Raw genomic sequence first — 22383 nt, 5'->3', positions numbered from 1 at the left:
TTGATAACCTCTGCTCGTCGACCGCTTCCGTTCTCTTTCCAGTCTCTACACACTCGCGCTTTACTGATCTTCGCAGGGCTCCTTGCCCATTCTCTCGTTTCTTGGCTCCGACCACAGCACCTGTCTTTAACAGACTCGTCTGCTCCTTACAATCGCTTACTACCCCTACCACTCCTCTTAATTCTTTTGACATCCCCTCGGCATGTCTTCCGCCACGCCTTCCCACGATGGGGACAGGCCCTTCATCCCCTCCAGCAGGCAATCGTTCAGTGGCAGTGTCAATGACTCCTCCCGCTACTCCGTACCCCAGACACCGACGAGTCGTCCGGCCCTGTCGCGGCCGTTGACCATGAAGATCGACGAAGACTCAAGATACCGTGCCGTAAGTACAAACAACCTCAAGATTGCATAACAATGTCTCACACCACCTAGATCATCAAGCACCTTTACGCTAAGGCATGCTCCATGCGATGGATGACATCCAGTGCCCTGACACCTGGCTCCTGCGAAGGTGTCCTGATCCGAAAGGGTCAAGGAGAATACGTCACAGAACCCGTCGCGGCCAACAAGGACCTTCTCTCGGCAGTAAAGAGGATCAACCCTGGTGTCGCCCTCACCATGAGCACCGATGGTACCCAGGCCATCTTTGATGTTCTCGAGCCCTTTGAGACGGAGTTGATGTTCCAGAACGGCTCCCAGATCCAGATCTTCGAGTCAATGGCAGAGGTCGCTACCTCGAGTACCATCCGCAAGTTCCAATACGCAGCTCTTATCCGCCAGGAGAGGCTCCTCCTTGTATGGCACGATGACCTCGGTGCGATCCTTTCCCAGGCGATGGAGATCGAATCAAGGATCCTGGCCTTGGTTTGGGGTACATCAAAGAACCCCTTCAGTGGTTTCGACAGCGCCATCCAGTCCAGTGCCAACTCCACCCTTGGAGGATCAACCGTCGACTTCGCTATCGACAGCAAGAAGGACGATGTTGAGGTCAACGCTGAGGAGGTTGATGGTGACCTCGAGAAGGCCGAAGGTCCTAAGGAGTCGCTCGCACGTCCTCTCATCTTCACAAGTTCCATCTTCGTCGGTCTTGCCATGGTTTTGATCATCGTCCTCGTCATCGGTCTCGGAAACAAGGCCATCATTCTCCAGACTATGACCGATCACTTCTACCCCCGTATCCTTCTCGTCCTAACCGAGCCACTGTGGATCGCCCTTGGTCTCTTCTTCGTCGTTGTCGTCCTGGGTAACATCTTCGAGGTGTTCGGACCCGTCACTGGTGTCAAGTCTAACAGCCGCTTCCACTCCGCCGTCAAGCCCAACCTTGCCCAGGCACGCGCCATGGGATTCACGCCGTCGACCATCACCATCCAGATGCCCATCTACACTGAGTCCCTTGAGGGTGTCGTCAAGCCCACCGTCGCCAGTTTGCAAGCCGCCATCTCCTACTACGAGTCCCGTGGTGGAACTGCACGCATCTTCATCAACGATGATGGTATGGCCGTCCGATCGGCTGAGGATAACGAGAAGTTCCTGCGATTCTACGAGAACAACAACATTGGATGGGTCTCGCGCCCCAAGCACAACCACGAAGGCTTCGTTCGCCGCGGAAAGTTCAAGAAGGCCTCGAACATGAACTTCGCTCTCAACACCTCCAACAAGGTCGAGGATGTACTTCAAAGCATGGTCGACAACCGTTTCGACAAGGCTGATGGTGATGCTTCGATCTCCGAGGAGGAGGAGCTCGCCCTCTATCACGAGGCTCTCGAACAGGTTCTCACCGCGGACCCCCGCGCGAAGGCTGGCGGTAACATCCGTATGGGTGAAATCATTCTCATTGTCGACTCCGATACCATCGTTCCTGAAGACTGCCTCATGTACGGTGCAGCCGAAATGTACCTGTCGCCCGAAGTCGCCATTGTTCAGCACGCTACTGGTGTCATGCAAGTCTCTTGGGATTACTTCGAGAACGGTATCACCTATTTCACTAACCTTGTCTACACCGCCATTCGCTTCTCAGTTGGTAGCGGTGAAGTCGCACCCTTCGTCGGTCACAACGCTTTCTTGCGATGGCAAGCTGTCCAGTCCGTCGGCAACCCTCCGGAAGATGACGGCTACGTCTGCTTCTGGTCCGAGAGCCACGTGTCCGAGGATTTCGATATCGCGCTTCGTCTCCAGATCAAGGGTAACATTGTCCGCTTGGCCAGTTACCACGGTCGTGGTTTCAAGGAGGGTGTGTCTCTTTCCATCTTCGACGAGTTGGACCGATGGGAGAAGTACGCGTACGGTTGCAACGAACTGGTCTTCAACCCTGTGCACACCTGGTTGTGGAAGTCCCCCTTCACCAAGCTCTTCCGCACCTTCATCTTCTCCAACATCCAGCTGTCGTCCAAGATCTCCATCTGCGGTTACATCTTCTCCTACTACGCTCTCGGATCGGCCGTTCCCCTCGGTTGCCTCAACTACTTCCTGGTCGGATGGCTCAACGGTGATCTCGACAAGTACTATGTCGAATCGTGGAAGATCTTCATCGTCCTGCTCATCGTGTTCAACGGAATGTCCAACGTCTGCTTCGCCATCATGCGCTACCGTATCGGTGAGGCCAGTCTACTGGGTGCCTTCTTCGAGAACCTCAAGTGGATGCCCTTCTTCATGATCTTCTTCGGTGGTGTCTCGTTCCACATCCTCCTCGCCATTTGCTCGCACATGTTCTGTATCGACATGAGCTGGGGTGCCACAGCCAAGGAAAAGGACAACTCCAACTTCTTCGCCGAGCTGCCCAAGATCTGGAAGCGCTTCAAGTGGATGTACATGATCATGATCCTCATGATCGGAGGTATGATCTACCTCGGATGCTTCGCTCCCCACGGCTGGGAGATTACCGGTCTGACTGCCGTTCTGCCGTAAGTACCCTCCTACTCTCATATCATTGACATCTCGCTAACAATACCTAGTTGGGCCGTAACGGTTATCATGCACTGCCTGTTGCCCATCGTACTGAACCCGTCATTGACGGTGTTCAACTACTAGTTGGGTCATGACTGGATGTATTTTCTTTTGTTCGATTCACCTGTTGCGGCGTTGGGAATTGGAAGCCAGTTGGCACCATGGATCGGGATACATAGAGCGGGTCATCGCATCATGGAGGGCACCATTCCCTTGTCGGCGTTGGTTCTAGAGTTGTATGACCTACTTTACAGGTTAATTTCTAATCTCGTTACAAAAATGACAGTTCTTCCACCTACACATGCTCACCGCTTGATGACTATGCCCCCAGCGATATGCATGGGGGAGTCGCATTGGTTCCGCATGATTTCGCCGAGTTGAGGTCGTGTGAGAGGCGATGGCGATGAGATGGAAGGAGTTGCGGAGGTGTGGTGTTACCTGGGGGCGTGATGGCAGCTGTGTGCTCTTCATACGGCAGTCGCGGGCGGGCTGGCGGTGGAAAGCGTAACACGGCGCAACTTGGACCGCGCACCAGGCCATCAAGCCACAACTCACTACCGTCACCACATGGCCATTCCTAGCCATTCACAACACCACATAACCGAACAGATTTCAGCCCATCGCGAAACCCCAATCAGCATGAAGTCGATCGTCTCGACACAGCTGCGCTCTGACCAGGGTTCCCGTCGCGGCTTGCGCTTTCCTACCTGGCCAGTTGAGGCAGCACCATTCAGATGATAGAACATCACACCTCGCCATGGATCTAGATGCTACGGTCGGCGTGCACATCGACGATATGTGCAGTCTCTTCAGCGACGGCGTTTTCTGCCGCGCCCGTCTCAGCGCACTTCGTTGAGAGTGGGAGAACTTTGCATGCAGCAATGCGAAAACATCTGAAGGGACATCCGCATAATGCGACTATGGTATTGAACAGCTAGTAAACAAGCCGATGCATACATCGGTACGGGGTATACATTATGAGTTGTGGAGATGGCGGTTCTGTAGAGATCTACCTCATGCGACACAGATTCTATCATGGCCTGGTGCGCTTACTAGGTAGCCGCCTGGGGCTACATGCCAGCTGAGGATGCACGGCAATTTCATGCAGTAGGAAGCGGACATCCAATGACACGCGTAACTGTGGTATCGCGCACGTCAGGGCAAGGGCGAGGTTTGCGCGAAACGAGGGATACGCGTGTTTGACGGGTGTAAGAGGTAGTTTGGTCGAACAGCGCTCGCGGGCGATCTGTTGGGCGTGTGGGTGGGTTGTGGCCCCTCTACGTCAGCTGTGGTGGGGTAAGCTCAAGCAAGACCAGCCACTGAAACATGCCACTAGCAACATTCACATAGACACCGGTGTACACAAGGCACCCCTCTCTCCTCGACCTACAATCTCTTCCTAGACTCTTCCGTGCATATCAACAAGAGTATACGAAATCACGAGCACGATGCCGCAAATCAGCGACATCTGGCTGCCATGCCTCATCGTCATGGTGTTGTGGGCGCGCCCCACGGCAGCTTTCGGTGCGGGCAACATTGCAAGCCTGAGCGCCATTGAGGGACAGAACTGGCGCCATGGAGATATCGAGGATACGCTACTCACCCTGCTTATCAGCGGCCAGACGGGCAAGAAGTTCAGCAAGATGGATGTCAAGCGTGTCTACTTTGGCAACTGGCTACGCGACTACTCCCAGGCCGTCGATGTCGGCACTGTCAAGATGGTCTCTGCAGAGGCTATCCGCATCCTCCTCTGGGTGCTCGGATTCATGAGCTTCGGCTACGGAACCAAGGAGTTCGAGGTCACCCGCGACCGCCTTGGTTGCTACAGACCTGAAGAGCACATTGACAACCCCAAGGTCGGTACACCGCTTTATTGCTCAAGTCCTGATACTGACTACCCAGGACTACGCCGACAACCTCGATGCCCGCGACTACGACCGCCGCCTGCGAGGCCCCGTTGACGAGAGACGCGAGCTCAGCGTCGACGAGCGAACCGGCCTGAAGAACTACATCGCTTCCGAAGACTTGGGTATTACAACATCGGCTGGCATGGTCCGTGACCTGCTTCGGCGTTGCATCGACCTGGGACGTCGCTCACGAGGAAAGGGTCCCGACTTCTACGAAGCCTTGAGGCTGCTTGGTACTGCGACCCACTGTCTAGAAGACTACTCTGCCCACTCCAACTATGTCGAGCTTGCCTTGATTGAACTCGACGAAGACAACCGGGGCATTTTCCCCCACGTCGGAAGGAACGCCCTGTTCGATGTCCGCGCCGCTGGAAAGCAGGTATACCCCATCATCACAGGCACATTCGGTGGCGTCGACTTTTTGCACTCGGTCTGCGGTGAGATTACCGACAAGGCTACACAGTCCGAGCTGCAGGAACTTGAAGGCGCAATTGCCAATGCCGACAGGAACGAGAACAAGAGCAAGATCCAAGAGCTCCTTGCTAAGCTCCCAGACGGCATCTTTGGTGGCAAAGACGAAGCTGGTAAGGCCGAGGAGCTTGCCGACAACTCCAACGCTGCTGCGATGGGCAACATCCAGATCACCCCTAAGGAGCCTGAGGCATTTACTGAGCAGATTGGAGAGCTAGTCAAGCAGATCTACCCCATCATGGAGTTCCACGATGAAATCATGCAGTCCATCACCGAATTCATTGAGAAGATCCCAATTCTGCCAGATCTGATCGAGGAGGTCCAGAGCCAGGTCACTATCTTCGTCTTCAGTCTTCTTGCTCCCTACGTTCTGCCCATTCTTAGCCAAGTCAAGTCTGAGCTTGAGACGGGATCCAGCGAAGTCATTGCAAGCTCTCGTGAGAAGCAACACATCGTCTTCAATGACGATGACTGTACCGACCCGACCCACAGCATGCTTTCCAAGGACCATTTCTCCAACGTGCTCAACGAGCCTGCTGGTCGCGTAGCATCTGCCGTGCTGAGCTGGGCTGTTCCGCAAGTCGTCCAGTGCTGGGACGGTGAGGCCGACCCTGAGGAAACCATTGACCGCATCATCAAGGGCGTGTTCCACCACCCTGCGGTTGCTGCGGCAGAGAGAAACCATGGAGGACGGGGTGATCGCGGGGTCCAGGAATGCCACCAAATCATGTTTGACACAGTTGGAAAGTGGTGGAGCTCCAAGGACAGGCGCGCACAGGAGGAGTTCCGTGATCAGCTCAGTCGGGACGGCGTACAGAATCTCCGCAACCACAAGGAGAACGTGCACGACAAGGGCCATGGTTGTGGCAAACCTCTGGGTATGGCCAACAACTTTGGCTCTTCCGGCGGACAAGGTGGTGTCAACCCACAGATCCAGCAGGCCTCTGACCATGTTGGCAAGCTCGCAGGCGAAGCCGTTGGTGGTGGCGCCCTAGGCGGCCTTGTCGGTGGTCTTGTTGGCGGCATCGGTGGCTCTCTGCTTGGTGACGCTTTTGGTGGAAAGGAAAAGAAGAGCCACAAGGAGGAGAGCTACGGTCAAGACGGCTCTTACACTCAGTCCTACTCGGAAACTGGTCATCACCAGGCATCTTCGTATGGCGACAACGATCGCTATGGCCGCGCCGAGTACGAGCAGACACAATACCCGAGTGGTGGGCGTCGCGAGGAATACTCTCGTCAGGAACGGGACGACCGTGGCGGATCCTACAGCTACGAACAGCGTGTCGAGACTTCGAGCTACAGCAACACCGGTGGATATGAGCGTCGCGAGGAGCGTCGCGTCCAGCATGGCGATCAATGGCGCTCTGAAGAGACACGCGAAGGGATCGATCGGTCTGGAGAATACTACTCCGAGGAGAGAGAGTAAGCGAAATCCTCAATTCATGACGATGATAGGCTAACAATTGTGCAGACGACGTGGTAAGTCCAAGAAACACTCCGATGACGACGATTCGAACGATTCGGGCGGCGAAGATTCATACGAGAAGCGGATGAAGAAGGAGCGCAAGAAGCGTGAGAAGGAGGAGAAGAAGCGCAATAAGCACAAGAAACACGGCAGTGGCGATGACGATTCGGACGATGCTGACAAGCGTCGATCAGGATCTGGTGAACATAGGCGTCGCTCTCGCTCCCGTGAGCATGAACACCGTCGCAAGAAGAGCGGCAGCCGCTCGCCCCAACGCCAGTCCGGAGGATACTCGCAAGGCTACGGCCAAGAGCAGCGCTACGGCGAGCAGTCAGGCTACGGTCGTGAAGAGCCATCCAGGTATGGACGCCAGGAGTACGTCGGAGACGCTGGAGGCTACGGCCGTCAGCAACCGCAGTATGGTGCTGACTCTTATAGCACTGGCGGATACGGTCGCCAAGAGGAGTCTGGATATGGCCGTCGCCAGGAAGAGTCGAGCTACGGTCGTCAAGAGTACGTTGGCGAATCTTCTCACTGGGGCTATGGTACTAACCCTTACAGATCCAGCGGATACGGTCGTTCGGAGGGCCTGGAATACGGTGGTGAGCGTCCGGATCAATCTTACGGCGCTTCTGGTGTTCCCGGTGGTTTCGGTGAAGAGACTCAAGGCTATGGCCGCCGCCGTGACGATGAAGACGAATATGGCCAGCGAAGGCAGGAGTATGGCTCCGGTGGTTATGGTGAGGAGGGGTATGGAAGGCGTTACTAGACATGACGTCTTTTCCGCGGGGTCTTAACGTGGCTTGGGGCTGCTGGGCCGTGTCCGGAGCACCATGATGACTATGCTGTAGTACCTGCATGAACCGCTCAACTCAGTAGATAGACTCACCAATCTGAACATCATCGTGGCTGACATTACCAATACGCTTAGTTATACAGTGGCTTCTACAGTGAACCGTTTGATTATGCGCTTGAACTATGCTACCCTCGTGTAGAGTGAACGGGCCTTCTTGTGAGTAGGAACTGGAATGCAGATGGCGATATATGCAAGTGGGCTTTGCACTCTGCAACAGTACATGTGTTATAACTTTCAAGAGTATCTAGCAGCCCAGATTTCGGTACCGGGGAGGAGGAAGCAGCATTCCACTTCATCCCTATCAGTGACACTTTCATGACGTGCAATAGCAACGCTCGAGTAAAGCAGGAGACCGTGCGACAGGAACGATATGCTTGGTATGAATAAAGAAGTGAAATTGGTTCGTGGATGTTTACTACATTTTTTTTTGGGTGAGCAGAGTAAACTCATTCGTGCGGATAATGTACAGCGAATGGAGAGGGTGCGTGTGAGAAGTGGATCCAACACAGGTGAGCACTTGCCCAGGTGAGCATTGCGGCGGAGAAAACGCGCTAGTGCCGAGCTGGGACCAGCTGGATTCCCAATGTTCAGCGACTCGTAAAGACGCGACAAGTCGACCAATTCCGCTTCGCTGTACTCGCCTTTCTTCTGCTTCTGCTCACGTCGCATCGCGCATCATGACGAGCATCGACGACCTCTTCAAAAGCGCAAACGGTTCGGCAAAACGCAAGTTCGAGAACCCAAACGAAGCCGACCCGACCCAATCATACAAATCTGCAAAGCTGGACGCAGATGACGATGTCAAAGCCCCAGCGCAAGCCTCGGTAGCCGACGAAGATGACGACGACGAGGCCGGCCCCTCGTTACCGCCCGACTTCGAGGACGGGCCCGGCGACGACGACGAAGGACGCTTCTTTGGCGATGGCCTGGACGAGAATGCGCGGGACGCCATGGAGTACATCGACGCGCAAGACGGCGATGGAGCTATAGGCGAAGAGAAATACGACGTGCCGTGGGTGCGCAAGCTGGCGCTCAACTTTGAGAAGAAGGTCAACAAGAACGCATCGCTGCGCGCAAAGTACGAGGACGACCCCACCAAGTTCATGGAGTCGGAAGGCGATCTGGACGAAGGCATAAAGGCGCTCAGCATACTGTCGGAGCACCCGGAGCTATACGAAGAGTTTGCGAAAAGCACAGCGGCCTCCAAGTTGGTGGAACTACTAGCGCATGAGAACACAGACATTGCAATCGCCGCGATCGAGATGGTCTCAGAGCTCACAGACGAGGACATTGGAGGGGAGCAAGAACAATGGGATGCGCTCGTCACCGCCTTCATGGAGGCCGACCTGCTCAGCCTGCTCGTATCCAACTTCTCACGCTTCGACGAGACCGACGAAGCCGACGCATCGGGCGTCTACAACTCCCTCAGCGTCATCGAGAACCTCCTATCACAACCCACATACACAGACATAATAGGCAGGGAGACAGCTCTGCTAAAGTGGCTACTGGACAGGATACAGAAGCCTGAGAAACCCACAACACAGAACAAACAATACGCCTCCGAGATCCTCTCCATCCTCACACAATCCTCGCGACCGAATCGAAACCACGTAGCCGACGCAAACGGTGTCGAAATCTTCCTCACAAACCTCGCGCCGTACCGTAGAGACGACCCAGAAAAGGACAGCAACGAGGAGGAATACATGGAGAACCTGTTCAACTGCCTCTCGTCAGTGACAGAAGAGCCTCTTGGAAAAGCCAAATTCCTAGAAGCAGAAGGTGTAGAGCTCTGTCTCCTCTTCGTCCGCGACGGTAAGACCAGCAAGAGCCGCGCCCTGAAAGTACTAGACCACGCCTGCGGCTACGCAGAAGAAACAACACCACCACAAACCAACGGCAACACAAGCGCAAAAGGCAAAGAAGCCGCAGCAGAACTCCCCGAAGCCACAAACAGCGCCACAGCCGTCTGCACCAAACTCGTCGACAGCCGCGGCCTGAAACCTCTCTTTAGCACCTTTTCCAAAACGAAAAAGTCCCACGACCCCCAGCAAACCGAACACATACTCGGCATCTTCGCCTCACTCCTCCGCTCCTTACCCGGAAACTCCGATACCCGTTTCCGTCTCCTAGCCAAGTTCCTCGAGAAGGACTACGACAAGATACACAAACTGGTTGAATTGCGCAGAGGTTACGTCACCCGGTTATCTGCTTTCGATAGCAAACTGGCGGACAAGAAGAAGGCGTTGCGGATAAGTGGGAAAGACGAGCTCGAAGCTTTTGAGCTGGAAAATATTCCAGACCGGTTGAGTGAGGGGCTGTATTGTCTTGAGAGGATCGATGCTGTGTTGGCCTGGTTGGTTGCTGAGGACGGTGGTGCCAAGGTGGCTATTGAGAAGGCGCTGGCGGAGAGGGACGAAGGACTCGGAGACGTCAAGAGGACGTTGCAGGCGCAGCTCGATGGCGTGATGGCTGTTGAGCCAGCTGAGAGGGAGATGCTGGAGACGCTTGTGGGATTTTTGGTGTAGATATATTACGGAAGAAAATGCAACGAGCAAACGCACGGGATGAATGTTTCTGGTATACAAACATGACTTTTCCATGCGAAGCCCTAGGGAGGCACCTACCGAGACCTGAAGACTTGAAATATATTCATGCAAATGCATCGCTGTCGCCACGCTTTTCTGCTCCTCAACCAATGCATATACGCGGAAGCTCCCCATAACAATATGATTCCTTCATTTCACCCATGCTCTAACCCTCCGCCTCAATCTCATAAGCATTGGACTTGTGTTTAGGCTCAAATTTGAAGTTAGGGTGAGCAGGACCCAAGAACATCTCACTGCAAACACGTTAGCCAAAATACCTTCCCACGTCGTAAGTAGAACATACCTGAGCTTGATCCAGTCCGTGTAGTGCTCGCTAGCCATCAACGTCTCCAGGTCATTCCTACCCTTGAACCTCGGGGGACGATCCTGGATGTTCGGGGGCAAGTGTTCCAATAGACCAACCGGCACATAGCGATGCGCAAAGCTTAGCCATTCAAGGAGGAAACGACGAGTCGTGCCAATGCCCATCTCATCAGAACCCCAAGTCTGGAGACCGTACTTGGTAAACTTCTCAATGTAGGAGAGGCGCTCTGACGCGGACTTGTCAAGGTATTGGCCCTTTTCAATCTCTTCGAAGAGCCAGGGCTTGATGAGTGCGCCACGACCGACCATGACGGTGTCAACCTTGGCGTTTTCCAGATGGTTGTAGTAGTCCTCGTGCGAGTAGCAGTCGCCGTTGCCGACAAAGTAGACATGGCCGCCGTTTGCGAGGTCACGGGGATCAGCTTCCGCGGCGGTATCTGTTTTGGCCGCTTGTTCTTTGCGGAGTCGGTTGATCAGGGCGGAACATTCGGCGATGTAGGACCAGTCTGCGCTTCGGGAGTATCGCTGTTGCTTACTCCTGCCGTGGAGGGTAATGGCTGCGATACCCGAGAGACCCTTTCCAGACTCTACGGCTTCGTGGCCACCTAGTACAAGACGCTTGATGAGTTTTTGCGCGGTCGGGTGGTTGTCCTTGGTACCCATGCGGATCTTGACGGTGATGGGGACCTCCTTGGATACATAGGTCATTCCACGGAGGATACTTTCCAGTTTTGCCTCGCTATCGAGTAGTGCGGAACCGCTTCCCTTCTCACAGACGAGGTTGATGGGGCATCCGCAGTTGAGATCGATAGCGCGCAGCTTCGGGCAGTATTCAGTCAGTACTTCAACCGTCTTGGTGGCCAGCCATGGCTTGTTCGCCGCGATTTGTGCGCCGAACTTGAGATCAGTCGAGTTGTCGTAGCCCTGGACCACAGTGTTCTTGCCCAAGAACTTTGGAGGGGTTACCTCAGATTCGTGGGCTTTGAGAAGTGGCCATTCGCCCTTGTCACCTTGGATCAATGGCATACCCATGGCCATCTCACTCCAAGTCACTTGGCAGCCAAAATCCACGCAGAGCCGGCGGTACGGCATGTTGCCTTGAGTGGTGAGGGGTGCGAGCATTGGTGTCTCGGGTCCGTAGTAGAGCCTACGCTTCTCTGATGGCCTGAAGGGCGCCTCCACAAACTCCGCTCTGCGCGCCTCCTTCTCCTCCTTGAGAACGTCCATGTCCATCTGAGCTGCATCGAACATTTCTCTTTCGTTGCGAGCATTGGTCTCGATCCATTGCAGGTACTGGTCAGAGCGCGGGGTTCCAATCTTCCGTCTCGATAAACCAATCTTGATATCCTTTGGCACGATGTTGACTACTTCAGCCTCTGCTTCGTCGTCGAAGCTGGAGAACTTGGATTTCCGGTCGGCATCTTCTTTCAGGACTAATTCTTTCCGGCCGTCTTCTAGGGTGCGCTCTTCGGAATGGCTACCGACAAATCGACACTTCCAGCCGAAGTGGCAGAATCCCTTGACGGCATAGACTGGACATTGGCCATCAAAGGTAGTAAGATCTTCTCGTCGGCCTTCCTTCAGGTACTTGCGGATGTCGTGTTCGAACTTGCACTTCTCGCCAAACGGACACTCCTTGGGTGAAAATTCATTGAAGGATGCGCGAGTACCACAGAGCGGTATCTTATCGCGCGAGCTGCCGAAAGTGCGGCTGGTGTTTTGGCCCTTTTGCTTTTTGTCTTTCTTGTTGTTCTTGCCCTTTCTGGGACCATCGCGAGAATCAGTCTTTGGTAGGCCTTCAGATTTGTGCTCAGCATCGGCGCCCTCAGCTGCATCGTCGTCAATGACTCTGTCCTTGGTGGTGGCCTTGTTGTTATCCAGTCGTATCAGGAATCTGATGTTCTTAGCATGCGAATTACTTCAAGCGGGTGGCGCATGTACTCTGCCTTGATGGGTGCGACACCCTTGACTCGCTTCACAGAAGTATCCGCATCCTCAATGTCTTGACTGCTAGTCCTGTTCCTCTTCTTGGGGCTCGCAGGTGGTTCGGACTGCACATCGACTGTACCATTGCCGCCATTGATGCCATTGGAGACAGCACCGTCTGGGGCCGAATGGTCGGGCTCGAGCTTGGTTCCTTCACCTGTCGTCATCTTATGCAAGAAAGGTGGCCAGGCTGAGAATAGGCGTGCGTGGTTGGCGTTGCTGCTCAAAAGAGAAAAGCACTCGCTCAAATTGTGAGGGCAAATGCGGCTAGAAGAGGCTAGACCGGCGGCCCATGCGCTAGTGAGCAAGTTGGGAAAGCTGCGATCATACGTCACAGCCAGGCACTTGCGGCTCCCCTACATCACATCGCGTTTCCCGTTCCCACTTTCACATCAACCCTACTGCAATCCTCTCAGGCCCTCCGCACGATTCTCATCTCCCTGCTGGTCCTTTGCACGCATACGCAAGCCAGCTCCTCCCAGATCCATTGTTGATCCAGCTCAACCCCGCTCCCACACAAACACACACACCAGACAATAATACCACGTAGCCATCATGACGCTCTACTACAGTCTGGTAAGCAGCCCCTCTCCTTGCAGGAAAGCAGCGGTCGAGAGAGATGCCAATGGTGTCGTCTCGTCACTGCTCGCGTGCACGCCTACGCGCCTTACCTCACAACCGCGTATGTGGCCTTTGTACTAACTCTTCATCTTCTAGGTCTTCCTCCTCCTGGTGACGGAGATGCTCATCTTCTGCGCCCTCATCGTTCCTCTGCCCTTCACATGGCGCCGCAAGCTCTTCACCTTCATTTCGGAGAGCCCTATAATAGCAAAGCTGCAATATGGCATGAAGGTATGGGAGTCACTGTATCCACGTGGAGGACCCGTCTGACATGCGTAGATTACGTTCATCTTCATCCTGATTCTGTTCATTGACAGTGTCAACCGCGTATACCGCGTGCAGATTGAGCTCTCTGGCTCAGACGACCAGGGCCGCGGATCGTAAGTTAAAGCATCCCACCTACAAAGTGCTGTACTAACGACACAAGAAGCGTTGCTGCTGGAGGCATCGAGCGCATGGAGGTCCAGGCCCGCAAGTTCTACTCGCAGCGCAACATGTACCTGTGCGGTTTCACCCTCTTCCTGTCGCTCATCCTCAACCGTACCTACGTCATGATCCTCGATGTTCTCCGTCTCGAGGAGGAGGTCAAGACCCTCAAGGGCGACCCCAGCACCAAGAAGGGCTCTTCGCTGAAGAACGTTGGTGGTGCTGGCGAGGTTGGAGCTCTCAAGGAAGAGCTTGCTGCCAAGGACCGCGACATGGCGAACCTGAAGAAGCAGGTTGAGAACATGCAGAAGGAGTACAACCGCATGGGCGACCAGGTCTCTGGCAAGCAGTAGACGCGTACGAATGGCTTCGAACGGACACGGAATGCAGGCTTCGGCTATCCTGTAGGACGGCAGGCGCACGCCCGGGAGAGGTCGACACTACAATTATACTTTCAAAGTTGAAGTTTCAAGGGCTCTATGCTGGTGGATGCCACGCATACGACTATTTTATCTTTGTCCTCTGGGTGTTGCGGTGTGGTAACTAGTTTTGAGGGGGAAGGAGAGCTACAGTGCTGACGTAACTTTCGCATATGGCTCAGCAGCAATAGACAGTAAACACGATTGGATTCATATGCTCTTTGATCAGTATCGGACCTTGTTCGGAAAGCTTCTTCTGTTGTTGCTTACGTTGGGACCTTCGGACGTCTTGGACCTCGGGAGCTTGCGCGATGACAAAACACCCCAACTAGTAGCATGTGAAAGCTAGCGCAGTGCTTCAGGTATCCCGAGCACTTGAGGCTTATCAAGATTCCGCATAAAGGCAGTGGAGGAGCATACAAGCGTTTACCAGTGTTACCAAAGGCCCAATTGCATATCGCTTCAGCTTCACTTGCCATTGGTTCCGTGCAGCCACGGCCAAGATGTCGGGAAGCAGCCAGACATCCCCGCGCTTCTTCAATTATCCGCGCTCCAAACCTCACGACGCGCCATACAAGGCCCCGCCGCCCGGGAAGAACCCCGTAGTCAAGGGCGCCTTGCTGCACTATCTTTCCAATCTGTTAGTCAATTCAACATTCTTTTGTCACCAAGCTAACAGCTCCAGAGTCGCGACTGTACCGCTAGTCCCTGGCATCCTGTGGAGCAATGCCGGCTTCAGCTCCTTGCGAGAATGCAGGCAACTCGACGGCATCGACCCGCGCTATGATCCCACCGTAATCCCGCTGCCTGAATCCGACGATGCTCCCCTCAACTACACCGACAAATCCAACTTTCGCGCATCGTACCCGCACACGTCCTCCAACCGATTCTACTCGATCAAAGACTTCCACGATGCCTACTCGAGCGGCACACTCACACCGACCGACGTAGTAGAACACCTCCTGCCCCTCATACGCAGAGATGTTGCACAGCGCTCGCCCTATTCGACAGCCTTCATGGACAGCAAAGTAGACATGGTTAGACAAGCTGCTGAAGCCTCCACGCAACGGTACAAGCAGGGGCAGCCATTGGGTATACTGGATGGCGTGCCGTTCGGAGTCAAGGACGACCTTAAGGTCACGGGATACAAGCATTATGTCGGCACCACTTACGACTACAGCCATGGAGGAAATAAGGAAACGAGCTGGTGTGCGAAGATGCTTGAGAAGGAAGGCGCGGTCTTGGTCGGCACGCTGACTATGCATGAGATGGGAATGGGTGAGTGGAAGCGTCGGTTCTGTGTTTTCATGGAAGATACTGACTGTTGTAGATACCACAAACAACAACCCTAACTGGGGCACACCGCGGAACCCATACAACAGTTCATACTACCCAGGAGGCTCATCGGGAGGCGCTGCGTCTGCAGTAGGGCATGGCCTCATACCCTTTGCTATTGGATCAGATGGAGGCGGCTCAGTCCGAATTCCCAGCAACTACTGTGGTCTATATGGTCTGAAGCCATCGCACTCCCGTGTCTCCGTCGCGCCCATGCCAGACGCCGGGAAATCCGTCACCGTTCGCGGGCCCCTCGCGAGCAACATGTCAGATCTCGAGATCGCATACCGCGTCCTTGCACAGCCCGACCCATCAACATACCCCTCATCAGAATTCAACCCACCCAAGAAGCACACTGGGCTTCGAAACAAAGTACTAGGTGTATACAAAGCCTGGATCGACCGCGCAGACCCTTCAGTACAGGAGGCCTGTCAATCAGCCCTGCGGTACTTTGAGTCGGAACTGGGATACCAAATTGTCGATATCAGCATCCCGCTGCTGACAGAGGGTCAACTGGCCCACGCAATGACTATCATGGCCGAAGGCGCAGCAGGACACAGGACGTCCATATACGACCTCACACCCGCCAACAGGATTCTCATGAGTGTGGCGAAACAGACCCCAGCAACTGACTTTCTGCTTGCCCAGCGTCTGCGCAACGTTCTCATGGAACATCTTGCCGACCTTTTCCGCAAGTATCCTGGTCTCATCATCGTCACGCCTACGACGCCAAATGCGGGCTGGCCTATTGATGAAGCTGAACTTTCACATGGGGTGACGAACGGCAATATGCAAATCAGGAACATGGAGTATGTTTGGCTGGCGAACTTCACAGGGATCCCATGCATACAATTCCCTATTGCATATGTGGACGGCGTGAAGGGCACTGGCAAGGTCCCGATCGGGCTGAGTGGGAACGGAGAGTGGGGAAGTGAAGATGCGCTGATTGAGTTTGGGTTTGATGGAGAGCAGTGGCTGCTTAATGGATATAAGGGTGGGAAGGTCATGCCAGAAGGATGGGTGGATGTCATGAAAGCTTAGGAGAGTGTGAATAAACACCGGTTCTGACGGTACTCTATCTCACTGATCCAAGGAATTGTTGTGATTATCTCACTGCCTCCAGTAGCCGGTGTTGATGCTTGGTATACTAGAATATGGGCGTGAATTCACACTACCCTGATGCCTAGCAGTCAAGAAGTCTGGTGGACGAAAGGATCAAGAAGATTTTCAAGTTCGCGATATGGTCAACCGATATCTTGCCGCAGCCTATGTGTGAAAATTCCGGCTTCGGTGCGGGTGTAGCATCCAAGGCATCGACGATGTGGCATACTCCATTACCACTTTTTACATCAGTCAAAGGTAGGTACAAGTCTCCAATGCCCGGATCGGAGGGAAATGACTCAGACCATGCATATACAGCATCGTGGATCAGACGATGACCAGACAAGCTCATGTGCGGACACGTACACCTAGTCATCACACTTCATCTGCAACAACCCGTTGGCGACTGCAGGAGACCGTGTCAACTGCGGGTCAGTAGCGCCTTCCTCAGATCTACAGAAGAGGAAGTCGACGAGACCAAAGTGGAAAGTTTCGAGAGCTCCATGGAAGCATACGTGTTCAGCTCCGCAAGCACAGTACCGAGATTGACATGAATGCCGGCGCATGTGAGCGGTTGTTATCGTGGTATTCGCGTGTCGTCGGAGTACCAGGGCAAGATGGGGAAGTCGTGATGCAAGGCTGATAAAGATCGTCGGCGTGTTCCCCTCACCGCACCGATACCGAAGATGAACAACAACAACAATACAACGTGCCCACCGAGCGCGATGGCCTGCCCTTGGCTTGAGCTCATGAGCTTGTCAATCCCAATATTATCGATAGCAACTAGCACTCCCACCCATCTCGCTTGCTAAGTTGATGTCGCGGAACCCCCTCCCCAAGCGCAGGGCGGCCAATTTCGCCCCCACGAATCATAATATCCGCACCTTAATCTCCCATTTCCCTCGACGGGTTCCGCACCAATCATGGCATGCAAGAAGCTGCGGACCAACACCCGAGTCGAGCAAGGTAGAGAGTTTCAAGATTTATTCCCATAACCTTCCTCCACCTTGCGCTTGCTTTGCTTCCTTCCTTCCGGTAACAACTCGGCAAGTGCGATGACCTCCTGCACATGTGAGCCTTCCCACGGCAGAGCAGAGTGGAGTGCACCTGCATTACCGCAGCGTGGGCTTAGCGCACAAGTCAGACACATGAGATCTGTGACACGACGTTGCAACGGCGAATCGCACACTAGAGGCTTGTGTATGATTGATGATTGCATCGCGTGGGCGCCCACGCGCTAAAGCGGAACGTAGGCAAGCAAGCGAGAGGCGCAAGAGAAGAAAAAAACAGCATGAGTCGTTAGATTTGCGCGTGATGGAATAGAGTTCTTTGGTGCTTTAGTTCATCGTGGGCAGTCTGATCGCTTTCGCTTGGATGCAAGCGGAGAGAAACAAGAAAGCGTCAAAGTAGGAACAACGGAGAGCGGAGACGGGCGTGCGTTACCAGGGAGGTGGGTGTTGTCTGCGTGGTTTTCTTAGTTCAGTCAAGCTTAGTGTGGCGGCTGTCAGTTTTCCTTGTCTTGCGTGCTTTGGGTTGGAGCATGGTCCGACAAAGAGAGGGGCAGCGGTGCGGGTCTGCTCGAACAGTTTTTCTTGCGTTGCGGCAGCCTTGTCATGTTCCTTCGTGGAGCTTTGGACGGGTCATCTGCTACGCAGCTCACCGTATCTGGCATGGGCATGCAGGGTCCTGCCTGTTTCGATGCTAGATTGGGCATACATGCACTGGCACACATGCAGTCATGGAGTTGTCATCTACATTGAAGAATCGTGATGGCAATGTTGGGCGGCAGGAACAAAACGGTTGTGCGGTGGTTCTGTGCATGAATAACCATTGTGCTTATTCGCTCGTGCAAACCATGTTACTTCTAATTTTCTCTCAAATAAGATGAAGCCTTACATAGCGCCGAGTATCAGACAAAGCACCGATACTTCAGCTATAGGCTGGAAGAGGTTGATTCAACTCTTCCATTGGTAGCAAAAACAAAGGGGGCTTGGGTACCGTACAGAATCCTGCCATGGTATAGAATGGAAACAAACAGGAACTCCTATAACACCGTAGTCGCCATGGCCCCGTAAAGTGGTCGGGTGAAAGTGTAAAGTTATTGTAATGTAAAACCCAATGGTCAAGGGCGCAATGTGCCGTGGTATAATCGCAAAATCGAGTGCGACAACACTGAGCCAGCGGTGCCGAGTTCAAATGGTTGTCGGAAGGGTGGTAAGACAGAAGCTGTATGCTGAATCGAAGTGTAATGACGAACGCCGGTTCCCCAATCCTGTGCCGCTATGCAGATGCTCATAAACGCGGTATCAACGTGCGTGTTTCGTGTATTGGAAGGAGGTGGTGATGATCAGTATGTGAGACAGTAGACCATCATGATTGCGTGGTAGTAGGGGTTCGAGAGCCGAGTGGCGTCCATGATGAGTCGGGGCCTGGGAGGAATGCCGACGTAGTGGAGGCTCACCGCGCCTGTGGGTAGGAGTACGAGGACTGATTGTTATTTGATAACCCTGCCCTTGCCCTTGACTTTGGACGCTTTGCCAGCGCCGGTGGAGGTGAGCTTGCTGGTCTGCATCAGCTCGCCAATATATCTGCGCGCCGTTAGCCAGTCGTCACAATGGAGATGCGGAGAGTACTTACGATTGGAGAAACTTGTTGCCGCCCTCGAGCTTCTCGTGTTCGTTCTTGACGACCTCGACGCGGTCGACAATCTGCATGAGGCTGGCTTGGAGGGCTTTTGCTTGTCTAGCGAAACGGTTAGTCTGGTAAGGGCTGGGACGAAAGTCAAAAACGCGCACACAAACGAGAGAGGTAGCACAGTGGGCGACAGCGACACCGAGGGGGGTCGCAGCGTTGCATGCCACGTACGTGGAGATGCAGGGTTGAGTTACTTACTCTATCAGAGCTTGGCGAGCATCCTGGCCCATCTTCTCAATCTCTTCGCTACTCCGGCGAGGGCTCATGGTGCGCGCATCGCCGTCGTCGTACTCCTCCTCTTCCTCCTTCATCTCGACGTTGGGGCTGTCGCGGGGTATTATGATGGTGCCGCTCGACTTTCTGCTGCCTAGCCGGGGCCGGGCCTGTAGTGTGGGGTCGTTCTTCATCTCCTGGTCGCTGATGGAAGAGTTGGAGGAGGAAGTCGACATGTCGTCGGGGTAGGAGGGGCGGCGGTCGTCTTGCGTTGAAGTAGACGGGTAGGAGGTGATGGAAATGTGCGGGTTCATGGCACGAGACAGTATAGTGCGGCTCTCAGAGTGTAGGTTAGGGATGGAGCCAGGTGGGCGAGCGTCGGCAAGAGTATGCCGTGGGTGGATTCAGGCCAAGATAAAGCCACACGGTTGATGTGGAAGGATGTTAGAGTGGGTGGGCCCCTGTCCGCGCTAAGCCAGATAATGCTTCAGGGTCTCCCGAGACGAGGATCCCTGCGCGCGGGCGTCGAATGTGCACGCAGCGAGCGCACCTAGGTGACAGCTCGGGGTGGCGGCGGCGGCAGCAGGCAATAGCGCTCTCGTATGGCTACCAGCGGCGTGTACTGTACTCACGAGATGACTGTGACTGTGTTTTGTTGTCGACACGCAGGCAAGGTTTGCGTTGCTGATCGGCAAGGGCAAAAGCACCCACCAGAGGCGCGGATGATTAGAAGCGGTCAATTAGCGCTGCGATGGCCGAACAGCTATTGCCAGGCCTGCGAGAGGGCAACTGGGGCGTGTTGGCGAATGTGGTGCGGGCAGGCAGTGGATGAGCGCAGCGTGGACCGTGTCGTCGGCGTGATTCAGGGCGTGCGCGCGGGCGAGGGGGTTGAAGACGTCGCTGCGGCGCTGCGACTGCAGAGGTCATGATGGAGGCCGAAAGCGGTGCATGACGTCGCCGGCCGCTGTGAGACATGGGAGAGCTGATCACTTGCCCCATTCCGCCACGTCCCACCGCACACTGAGCACGGCTGCGCGTTGCGGGCGGCTGACATCACTGAACACTGCCGTGGGTTCCGTCAACCGCCAATGGCGTCGTCGCTGACGTCTCTGCGCGTGTGCTGGGCGCGGCGACGACGGTGCCTGCGTCCAACGTTGAAAGTCACGATGCGAGCGGGCAGCCTCATCGCTGCGTGCACCCAGCCAGCAGTGCATCACCACCACGCTGTCTCCGCCCAAACTACCTAGGTATTGTACCCACAGCGCACAGCGACGCGTTACAGACCGACTGACTGCGGGTCATGCTGTCCATGCGCACATCACCAGCCGCTCATGTTGGGCGTGGTTGCTGATCCCTCTTTGTGAGCCATCCGTTTCGTCGAGCTTGCGCACCAGGAATATATAAGATCGGCTAAGGGGACCCTGCGGCGGCGGCGTTGGCCTGCCATTTTGGCTTGCATGGTATTTTGTAGATTGCCGTTGCCACCAATCCTCGCCCGTTGGCACCACCAGCACGCACACAGCCAGCGCCCGGCACACACAAAAGCCCTTTTCGAGCCTCGTCGCCAGCCCCTCACACTCCCTCGCGAGCGCCAGAGACCCTTAGATCTCGTGTGCGTTGACTCCGCACTATGCCATGACCAATGACGAAATTCTCGTTTGATCAGCACGTCACCCTGGCCGCTGAGCAACCGCTCACGGTGCTTCTATTCGACCTTTGCGCGCCGGGCCAAGAGCTTCTTTTCGTGCAATATGACAGCCGTGATTCTGTCATAAGTGCATGGAACATTTCCCGCCTCCGCCGCGACTCTGTCGCACTTTGTCCAATCCGTACTTCTCCTGCATTTGACAACGGCGATCTCCAGGATCATGACGTTGAACGTTCCAACGTGAGAAAACATACTCGTCTGAGTGGCCTACCGCTTCCCCATTATCAATAAGTTGTTTCAGCGCGCATAGCTCCACCTCGCCGGTACGATCCGCATCTCGCTAGGTTGCGACTTGCGCTGGGTGAGCTTTCTGAAGCATCCAAAGGTCACCGCTGTTCTGCCTCGCGACGATCCTTCGGGAACACGGCTGCTTGGGGCAAGACTGAGGAACGAGTGTCATTTTCCCGCGGGTATTCGAGTAGGACCGGCTGATGCCGGCCTTGCAACTACTATCTTTGCTTTATTCGGTCCGGCCTTGCGCAGCATGCTTCACCACGCGTCTACATACCTTGCCAGCGTGCCACTGCTGTTTTCAGTCGGCGACGATCCGCACGGGGTTTCAAGGCGACACACATGCTCTGTAACGTGAGAGCGACAGGCCGACGCGCCTGCAAGACATCATGACAATTAACATTTCTGCGCGACTCGCATGGGAGTGTGACTGCATCACACTGTCCTTCCACTGGGATACCGTTTGCTTTGCTTTGCTTTGACTTCCTTCTGCAAAACTTTCTACTCCAACGTCTCCAACATCTCCGACATCTCCAACTCAACAAAACCGTCACCACAGCTCGCTTATTTCACTCAATCAATCGGTTTGCATGCTGCTAGCACTCTTCCCGTTGTCTCTGCATCATCGCTGGTCCGGCAATTCGCTGTAGGGTGTCCACTTTTCGTTCTTCGGTGGTTCTCCAGCAGATGGTACCTGAGTCATGCTCTTGCTGTCCAGGGTCCACCTGGTACACGCAACCAATACACTTGTATCGGTCCGACACCTCACTTGATATTTCAGAACAAGGCGACATCAATCACGACACTTCGATCATGGAAGGCTACCGAACCCAGTAATCAATCGCTGCCGAACCAAGTCACAACATGCCGCTGTTGCGCCGGCGTGCGAGCAATTGTGGAGCTGCGGTTTATATGTCCGGTAGGGCTGCATTCGGAGACAGTGCGGCGATTTGTGTTGCAGAGTGACGCCGCTGGGATGTGGTGATGTAACTCGCAAAGGACGCCTGGTATGCATCACGGGGCATGAAGAGCTGGACGCGAGACACCGACAAATTCGCCGGTGGTGGATTCCGACAACCACGCGTCCCTATAACATGC

At 54.6% G+C, this 22383-nt stretch overlaps 7 protein-coding genes across 7 annotated transcripts; 5 read left to right on the top strand and 2 right to left on the bottom strand.

Moving 5' to 3' along the window:
- Positions 1 to 202: 202 nt before the first annotated feature.
- On the top strand, positions 203 to 3027 carry J4E92_006600 (uncharacterized protein; the record flags this gene model as incomplete). The annotated part of the gene is made up of 3 exons (XM_051497967.1): positions 203 to 382; positions 433 to 2900; positions 2952 to 3027. The coding sequence occupies 3 exons, from the start codon at positions 203 to 205 to the stop codon at positions 3025 to 3027; spliced, it is 2724 nt and encodes a 907-aa protein (XP_051351693.1).
- A 1364-nt stretch (positions 3028 to 4391) lies between these two features.
- Positions 4392 to 7555, top strand: J4E92_006599 (uncharacterized protein; the record flags this gene model as incomplete). The annotated part of the gene is made up of 4 exons (XM_051497966.1): positions 4392 to 4799; positions 4846 to 6743; positions 6793 to 7299; positions 7348 to 7555. 4 exons carry the CDS (start codon positions 4392 to 4394, stop codon positions 7553 to 7555), a joined length of 3021 nt encoding a protein of 1006 aa, XP_051351692.1.
- Positions 7556 to 8319: 764 nt separating this feature from the next.
- J4E92_006598 (uncharacterized protein) lies at positions 8320 to 10167 on the top strand (the record flags this gene model as incomplete). Its single annotated transcript, XM_051497965.1, has 1 exon — positions 8320 to 10167. The coding sequence occupies one exon, from the start codon at positions 8320 to 8322 to the stop codon at positions 10165 to 10167; it is 1848 nt and encodes a 615-aa protein (XP_051351691.1).
- A 226-nt stretch (positions 10168 to 10393) lies between these two features.
- Positions 10394 to 12704, bottom strand: DUS3 (tRNA-dihydrouridine synthase 3; the record flags this gene model as incomplete). Its single annotated transcript, XM_051497964.1, has 3 exons — positions 10394 to 10481; positions 10532 to 12445; positions 12493 to 12704. 3 exons carry the CDS (start codon positions 12702 to 12704, stop codon positions 10394 to 10396), a joined length of 2214 nt encoding a protein of 737 aa, XP_051351690.1.
- A 388-nt stretch (positions 12705 to 13092) lies between these two features.
- Positions 13093 to 13937, top strand: J4E92_006596 (uncharacterized protein; the record flags this gene model as incomplete). Its single annotated transcript, XM_051497963.1, has 4 exons — positions 13093 to 13113; positions 13255 to 13389; positions 13438 to 13538; positions 13586 to 13937. The coding sequence occupies 4 exons, from the start codon at positions 13093 to 13095 to the stop codon at positions 13935 to 13937; spliced, it is 609 nt and encodes a 202-aa protein (XP_051351689.1).
- A 569-nt stretch (positions 13938 to 14506) lies between these two features.
- On the top strand, positions 14507 to 16379 carry J4E92_006595 (uncharacterized protein; the record flags this gene model as incomplete). The annotated part of the gene is made up of 3 exons (XM_051497962.1): positions 14507 to 14643; positions 14689 to 15281; positions 15334 to 16379. 3 exons carry the CDS (start codon positions 14507 to 14509, stop codon positions 16377 to 16379), a joined length of 1776 nt encoding a protein of 591 aa, XP_051351688.1.
- A 2554-nt stretch (positions 16380 to 18933) lies between these two features.
- J4E92_006594 (uncharacterized protein) lies at positions 18934 to 19660 on the bottom strand (the record flags this gene model as incomplete). Its single annotated transcript, XM_051497961.1, has 3 exons — positions 18934 to 19027; positions 19077 to 19181; positions 19332 to 19660. 3 exons carry the CDS (start codon positions 19658 to 19660, stop codon positions 18934 to 18936), a joined length of 528 nt encoding a protein of 175 aa, XP_051351687.1.
- Between the last annotated feature and the right edge of the window lie 2723 nt (positions 19661 to 22383).

This window comes from Alternaria infectoria (genome assembly GCF_024043175.1).
Source record: "Alternaria infectoria strain BMP 0036 chromosome Unknown scaffold_10, whole genome shotgun sequence".
Taxonomy (NCBI): domain Eukaryota; kingdom Fungi; phylum Ascomycota; class Dothideomycetes; order Pleosporales; family Pleosporaceae; genus Alternaria; species Alternaria infectoria.
This window is presented reverse-complemented; position numbering and strand designations above follow the sequence as displayed.